The sequence below is a fragment of the Manis pentadactyla genome, chromosome 8 (assembly GCF_030020395.1).
Source record: "Manis pentadactyla isolate mManPen7 chromosome 8, mManPen7.hap1, whole genome shotgun sequence".
NCBI classification, from domain to species: Eukaryota; Metazoa; Chordata; class Mammalia; order Pholidota; family Manidae; genus Manis; species Manis pentadactyla.
Window position 1 is genome coordinate 75,274,689 of NC_080026.1, and position 8,267 is coordinate 75,282,955.

The 8,267-nt window shown below is 40.6% G+C and overlaps 1 protein-coding gene across 1 annotated transcript; it reads left to right on the forward strand.

The window, feature by feature from the left end:
- Window positions 1–1,129: 1,129 nt before the first annotated feature.
- On the forward strand, window positions 1,130–4,875 carry DKK1 (dickkopf WNT signaling pathway inhibitor 1). Its single transcript, XM_036924093.2, has 4 exons — window positions 1,130–1,864; window positions 2,087–2,249; window positions 3,297–3,440; window positions 3,560–4,875. The coding sequence occupies exons 1-4, from the start codon at window positions 1,619–1,621 to the stop codon at window positions 3,811–3,813; spliced, it is 807 nt and encodes a 268-aa protein (XP_036779988.1). The 5' UTR covers window positions 1,130–1,618; the 3' UTR covers window positions 3,814–4,875.
- The last annotated feature ends 3,392 nt before the right edge of the window (window positions 4,876–8,267 follow it).

An 8,267-nucleotide genomic window follows, 5' to 3' on the forward strand; every position in this document is an offset into this window, starting at 1 on the left:
TATCCTGGAGATTAAGAAGCACAAAATAAATATATCCTGGCATTTTTTTACTCAATCATCTCTTCTTTTTCTAAACTCACATAGCAGTTGTTCATTTTCTGACACTTATGACCTGTTAAAACCTGTTTTAAAAAGGACTGTGCACATTTCTTGTCTTTTATTATTACTATAATTATAGTAGTATCATAAATATGTGTATTCATTGTGCCCTCCCTCCCCCCACACCGCCACCTAAAGGGCAACAATGCTAGGCTTCCAGTGTTTTTGTTGAATAGATAGTGTCCAATGTATAAGCAGGGCAGGATTACACCCTAGTCTTGCTTTATTATTTTTGTAATTTATTAATTTCACACTGATTTAAATGATATCAAATTCACTTTCAGCTTTCCTTTTCCTGAAACTAGTCTCTTACCTTCCTTGAAGGGGGGTATTCCTGGTCTAGACACGGTCTGACTTCGGATCAAACACAGGCATTCTCGAGCTTAGCAATATGAAATACTGATGAGGAAGTCAGGCGCTAAGCCTTAGAGGGTTTCTTATCTCCCTGCGTTAACCTACTACCGAGAAGGGGGGCCCAGGGAAGGACCGCTGGACCCTGCCCGCTTTCACTCCGGCCACTTTGATCTTCCGAATCTGCGAATCTGCCTAATCAAGTTCATCTACTTGCCGCAACTGCTTAGACTCAAAGAGCAACATGAAATAGTTTGATTATCGGATGGTCATTTCCCTCTTCCCTCCACCCCTGATCTAATTTCCAAACGTCAGTCTCTCGCCTCCCTCTCTAAACTTCCCATCAAAAGAGAATTAGTTCTTCTTCCTTCTTACCCTCGTTTGATGTGCAAATTTCTTTCTCTTTGCCCATTTTTTTTTTCTCGCGCGGTGACTGTGGGTGGAGAAGTTGGGGGTGGGAGGGGAATGGAAGAATTTAAAGTCAAAGGACTTCACCCCAAATCTGCAGACCGTGACTCTAAAGGGTTAATGAACAACTTGCACCAGCCACCTGGCTCTCTTGCTGAGATGTTTAGATACTGCCTTTAGAATTACTGACCGGGTTGTATTTAATACTGAATATTATGTAGGTACACAATAAAGCACTGCTGGAGCTCGGGAGAGAGAAAAAAGTGGTCTTGCAGAAAGTATCAAAATTCCGCTCTGAAAAGCATTACAGGTCCTGATGGCCCAATCCCTACTGCAAGGCAAGGGCACCCGAGTTCCCCAAGTTCCTCCCTCCTCCCGCATGCAGTAAAGTTGTCTGCTCTAAGGTTCACTGATGACCGTCAGCCCGAAGGTGAGCTGGGCCAGGGTAGCGACGGCGCAAGGGACGAGCGGGGTAGTGTCAAAGGCCCCCCTTCATGTACACAAACACACTCCCTTCCAGCCCCTCCCAACGCTTTGAAATCCCATCCCGGCTTTGTTGTCTCCCCCAGAGGGGCCGGAACGCTCCAAGCCCGCAGTATAAAGGCGGTGGCGGTGGCGGTGGCGGCGCAGAGCTCGTGCGCCCCGCAGGCAGGTCTCTAGGGCGCTTGGAGGCGCTCGGAACCCTGACTCCGCAGCCGCGCCCGCACGGCTCACTCCGGACCAGGCTCCTTTCTCTTCCTTTTACTTTCGTCCTTCTGAGATGACGACTCCGCGCGCGGCGGGAGCTGCCCGGGTCTTGGTCGCCTTCGTAGCCGCGGCTCTTTGCGGCCACCCTCTACCGGGAGCGAGCGCCACCTTGAACTCGGTTCTCGTCAATTCCAACGCCATCAAGAACCTACCCCCACCGCTGGGCGGCGCTGCCGGGCACGCAGGCTCCGCAGTCAGCGCAGCTCCGGGAATTCTGTTCGAGGGTGGGAACAAATACCAGACCATTGACAACTACCAGGTGAGAAGGGTCTCGGGTGTGGGGCCTCGGCAGGGCAGGAGAACACAGGACAAACGTGTGGAGTGGGCGCGGTTTGGGGCGCATTCGGAAACTGCATTCGGGAGCAGTGGGCGGCAATGGCTTTTGGAGAGGTGGACGGCGAGGGGCTGCGACGAGCATCCAGGTCCAGAAGCATACCTGGCCGCCTAGATTCCTCACGCTCTTTCAACCCCCTTCCCACAGCCGTACCCGTGCGCCGAGGATGAGGAGTGCAGCACAGAGGAGTACTGTGCGAGTCCCACCCGAGGAGCGGGTGCCAGAGCGCAAATCTGCCTGGCCTGCAGGAAGCGCCGAAAACGCTGCATGCGTCACGCTATGTGCTGCCCCGGAAATTTCTGCAAAAATGGTGAGTCTCTCTTTCAGACTGAAACTTTCCCACTTTTGCATGCTTACGAATAGACGAAACACTCTGCTCAGAGAACACTGCGGCGCCACCTGCAAATATGTGTTAAGCCTGAGAGGTCACCCTGAAATTTCTTCAGGGCGAGCGTTAAATCTAGGAGAAGAGAGGTTTTGGAGCTCCTTTATCTTCCTCTGAGCCTCTTGATTATTTAATGGCGTAACTCATAGTGGACCCTTCCATAAAATTTTGTCTAGGGAATGGTGCCTCTCACAGTTCTGTCAGACTGGCCTCCCCCTCATCCTCCCTTATTAAACTGGTGTCTGCCAGAGACAGTGGTTTGTCTCTGCTGATCATTCTTAAGAGAGATCTTGATACCCTGACATCCTGGTCTCTCCATCCTTCCCCCTGCCTCCACCTCCTGCTACTTAAAATAAGTACTCCTCCCCCAAATACAGATCCCCTAAAATTTAATGTCTCAAAGAGTCAAATTCAGACAGCCAAAGAAGTCTCCAGAAATAAACTTAAGGGTGGCGACCCTCCTTAGGACCCAGTAATACTTTGGGATGAACTGACTAAATCTCTATAATATAGAAATTATACAGTAAAGTAACTGGTGGGTGAGATTGTAATCTTCCAGGCAGCTGGGATTGCATTTGCTTAACTTAGTCTGGCAGTACCTATATAGTACCAAGGGCAGAGAAGTTATTTTTAAAAACAGTTTTTTAAGTAACTGATTTTCTTTTTTTTACCCCAAGGGTGATATTAAAGTGGGTAGAAATCTCACTGCTACTACCACAGTTGGTAAGAAAGTATTTTAAATAGTTATAGGGGGGAATGTTGTGTATGACTGCACAGTATACATGTTGATGCTTATGTCCAGTTGGGGAGTTTTGCATTAAAACTAAGGAGAAAGTTTGGTTTGTATTTAAAATAATGTCAGTGCAATGAGATATCTCAGGTTGGTGCAGGCATGACAGAATGCCACTGTCACAGCCGTTAGTAATCACACATGCCAGCCTAGGAGTTAAAACCTATCTCCTGTTTCCTTAGGAATATGTATGCCCTCTGATCACAGTCATTTCCATCGAGGGGAAATAGAGGAAACCATTATTGAAAGCTTTGGTAATGATCACAGCACCCTGGATGGGTACTCCAGAAGAACTACACTGTCTTCAAAAATGTATCATACCAAAGGTAGGTTAAAGGACCTAATACAAGTTCTCTTTTATTAGCACATCAAAAGTGTCTTTTGGATTATCTTAATGAAATAACAGTGTAGCACTGACCACGTGCTTTTCTTGTTTCCTTTCTAGGACAAGAAGGTTCTGTCTGTCTCCGATCATCAGACTGTGCCACAGGGTTGTGTTGTGCTAGACATTTCTGGTCCAAGATCTGTAAGCCTGTTCTCAAAGAGGGTCAAGTGTGCACCAAGCACAGGAGAAAAGGCTCCCACGGGCTGGAGCTATTCCAGCGTTGTTACTGCGGAGAAGGTCTATCTTGCCGGATACAGAAAGATCACCATCAAGCCAGTAACTCTTCCAGGCTTCACACTTGTCAGAGACACTAAGCCAGCTGTCTGAACACAGTGGACTCATTTTATATAATATATGCTATGAAAACCTTATGTGACTTTTGTCAGCTCCATCCTAAAGGATGTGCAAATTCTGTGGTTATAGTTAAGCATTCCAATAATACCTTCTGAAAATCTGGAGTGTAAGAGCTTTTTGTTTCATTATGGAACTCCACTGTCATTGATTGCAGTAAATTACTGTGTTGTAAATTCTCAGTGTGGCACTTAGTTGTAAATGCAAAAAAACTTTTTAATTATTTTTCTAAAGGTGCTGCATTGTCTATTGTTCCCTTTGTTATGTAATTTTTTGTACAGATTGTTATCTTGACTGCTAAATTTTCTCTGTTGAATGGAAATAACTTCAGTTTATACTTCCTAAATGCATAATCCTGTCCCCTTTTAATTCTAGAATCTAGAATGCACGGAGCTTGCTGAATGACAAATGATAAGGTATCTAAAGTTGATCAAGAAAATTCTAGCTTATTTTCTGAACTGTACTATCTCAGTGCTTATATTTATCCCTAGCCTGTGATAGTCTTTTAAATAAAATTTAAAATTTAATACCTTGAAATGTTATAGGTAAATTTTGGCATTGTGATCTTTAGGAGGGCCTGTGTCTGTATGTGTTCTTCAGGACAGAAATGTGACATGTTTAAAGAAGATCAGAGAAAGATATTTCAATGTAAGAATTGATCAATTCAAGAGTAATATTAAAGAAAAACATGTTCTCCATTGACAAACGTTAACAATCACAGTGTAGGAGACTGACTCTTACATTACTACTTTCAAAAATAGTTTTCAACAAATAAAATCTACCCACATGGTTAATAACTCTTGGGCAACAAAGGAAATTCCCACATAAGTAATACCAGAGCAAGTATTTGGTGGTTCGCAGTAAGAGGGTGTGCACATGTGTAAATGCAGTTGACAAAAATGCAGACTTTATCCTAAGTTAGTTAATTTGAAATATCTTAAATACTACTTCATCATACCAGGAGGACTTGTTCTCATTACTTTGATTTTAAAATAATTATTAAATTTAAAAAACCATAAATCCTCCCTCATGCCATTCATTTATTCACTTGCTAACTTTTTCTTAACCTGAAATATGTTAATTGGAATGAAGATAGGGGTATAGTGTTTAAAATGAAACCCACATAAATCTAAACTAGCTTTGCATTTTTACTTGCCAACTTTGATGCTAGGAAATCTGATACTGTGGAAGTGGAAAGCTACTGTCCCAATTTATGCTTATTCTGTAATATGCTAAAAGTCTACATCCACAGAATGCGAGATTTAAGGCACTCCAAAGGACAGTGACTGATCAATTGTCCAATGTTTCCTTAAATAACACAGATGTACTAGAATGTTTGTTTCTGTATTCTTGGAAGTGGTTCAGTTTCAAGAGGCTCAGCCAATGGGCCAACAAAGGCTGGTTGGTTCTTCACTGAGAAGGGAATCGGCAGGATGTCTGCTGTTATATTCCTTTTGTCTGGAAGTTTCAGCTTCCTCACCCTGGAGAAACTTTCTTTCTCTACATGTGCTTGTTTGCTGAAGTGCCAGGAAGGCTAATTCTCAGGCCTGCCATCTCCAATAAAGCCCCATAGAGGAGAGGAAACAGGAAACCCTTTCTTCCAAAAGAAGTAGGGCCTCTGTTTTAAGAGGGAAAAGGAGCAACCTTAAAGGGCCTTGGGTTATGGGATCGCTTCCTTTCTACAGGAACCTACCATGGCCAGAGACTGCACACCTTAGCACCTCAATTCTAGTTTCAGCCCCTCCTTGCTTCCCATCTCATGGTGGGGGTGGGAGAGTGAGCAGCCAACCAAGGATGGGCGCCTCTTCTTTCTATCCAATGGAAGGGATTTCCATCATTCCATACATTTACAAAAGACATTCCGTACATATATAAAGGTGACAAAAGAACATCCAGAAAACTGTAGATACTTCATTCATTTGCTAGTATTGGAGGCTGGAAGATAGAGATCAGATACAACACAAATTCAAAAGAGGACCATTTAAGGAATCTCAAACATTTTTAGGTAGTAGCTGCTTAAATGTGTATATTTTACTTTTAAACAATTTATGTGAATGCAAAAAGTCATGAACTTGGGCATGCATTGACAAGATGTTTGATCAGATGGTAGCTTACTCTGCACGTGGCCCTATGCCTTGCTCTTTTTACTTCATGTATCTAGCAGATCACTCTGCTTAATACACAGAAAGGTGTTTCATTCCTTTCAATGGTTCATTTAAGTGTGTAGTATGTTGGAATGGCTATAACATCATGTATTTAAAGAGCCATTTTTGAGAGACATTTAAATGTTTTCCACTGTTTTTGCTATAACAAACGTTATGCCACGAGAATATAATTTTTTGCGTTATTTGCTGATAATAAAATAATGACTGATCTTTGAAGCAAAGTTCAAAAATCTAAGAACAGTTTTTGTAGCTACTCAAAAGGGGTGGCCTGGGCGAAATGTCAAGCTGTCTATTTATCACTGATCTAGTGATGGTTAAACTCTTGCTAAATTGCATCAAAGGAAGAGGGAAATACAGGCTTATCCTAACAATTTCACAGTAAACAGTAATCTCTGGCACTCAGCTAAAGGTAGACTTGCTCTATTTCTTTTGATTTAAAAATAATTATTAAATAAAATTACAAGTCTTTCCTCAGCCTTTTTTCTTGTTTTTCTAGAAAAGTTAAATACTTCATAGATTGTTTAATCTAAAATCTATTGACAAAATGAAATATATTATTTTAAGACAAACCATAGATATTTAGCCTAAATGAATATTCATATTTCAACAGCTCAAACACTTTATGGATTTTTCCTGTGATAAATCAAATTGTACTAATTAAATCATGCTATTAGTAACATAATTGTGCAGTTATAAATTTTACTAGTTTCAGTATTCTTATTGCATAGTCAAATTAGCACTCATTTTCCCTTATGGAAATTTCAGGTGAAATCACTAAGTTTTCCATCATTTTTAAACTATTTTTATTATCTGATGTTACCATGCTACCAAACTTTATATTATAGAGAAAGATCTCTTAAGGAGAAATAAATGGTCAATGCTATCCTGAGGTTTATAAAATGTGTTCCATTGAATTCTGGATTACAATTCCCATACTTCCTAAAATACTACTCTAAGTACAGTATTAAAATATAAAACAAATACATTATTTAATTCCACCCTGGAAAAGCAAAAGATAATCTACATAATTGAGGCATCTGATGTTTGTACAAATATGTGCATACATGTGGGCCTTTATATGTTTATCCTAATGGCAATGGCTTAAAAATGGTCAATCATACGATCTAAGATTAGAATATAGATAAAATGCTAGATAATTTTAACTCAGTAAACATTTATTGAGCCTGCTGTGCTTGGTAGGTACTATGCTGACACTTTAAAAAATGCACACAATATGCTAACTTAAAGGAGCTCACTTTTAAGCAAGAGGGACAATAAGCAACTATTAATGCTGGGGATTGGTTTAACAAATGGCTAGAAACAGTCCCTGGAATCATACAGACTTGGGCTATAATTCTAGCTACCTCAGTTTCTAACTGCATAATATTGGGCAAAGGATATAACCTCAATGATAATATGGAGAGAATACCAACTTTGCAGTGTAGGTGTGAGAATAATGCATGTATTAGATAATATTTATCATTATGTCTAGCTCATAGTAAGCACTCAGTTTTAGGTATTTACTATTGGACTATAAAACATTTTGTTTTATATGAATATTATATAATTGATATATTTTTTATTTTTTATTTTTATATATATGTAATTTTTATATAACTTACATATTATATAAAGCAATAAGATAGTTTTATATGAATACCTCAAACAGCTTTTAAGGTAAATAAGTAGGTTATCAGAAAAAGCTTTTGGGAAGCAGTGATATTTGAACCCTCTTCTTCTCAAGACCCTTTTATTTTAAGGAAGGGAAACCATTTAGACTAAGGAAAGTGAAAAGGAGATATGGGTGGGAATGATACCTCTCATGAAAATCAGTATGGAAACCATACTTTATCATGATGGCATAAATTCTGGCCCTATTATAAATGACCTGGTTCAAGTCTGCTCAGCAAACTGCTTAGCTTCTCAGAGACTCTGAGACAAATTCCTGGATGAGGGTTTTGATGACTCAGCTTTGATCAGGGTTGGGGTTCACCTCGGGTCCAATTGGCTAGTTTGGCTACCGGGATCCTAACTACAAATCTGACTGAATACAGCCAGTCTACCTTTAGAAGAAACTGGTAGTTCTATGGGAAGGAGTGTGTAGGAAAAGGTACCACATGTCATGTGTACCACATATTTGTTCTGAAGGATGAGTTCATAAGGTAGGAAAGAAAAAGGATATTGGAGGCAGAGGAAGCAATGTGAGCCAAATTATGAAGCTATGAAAATAAAAAGTCACACTGTGTTAAGAA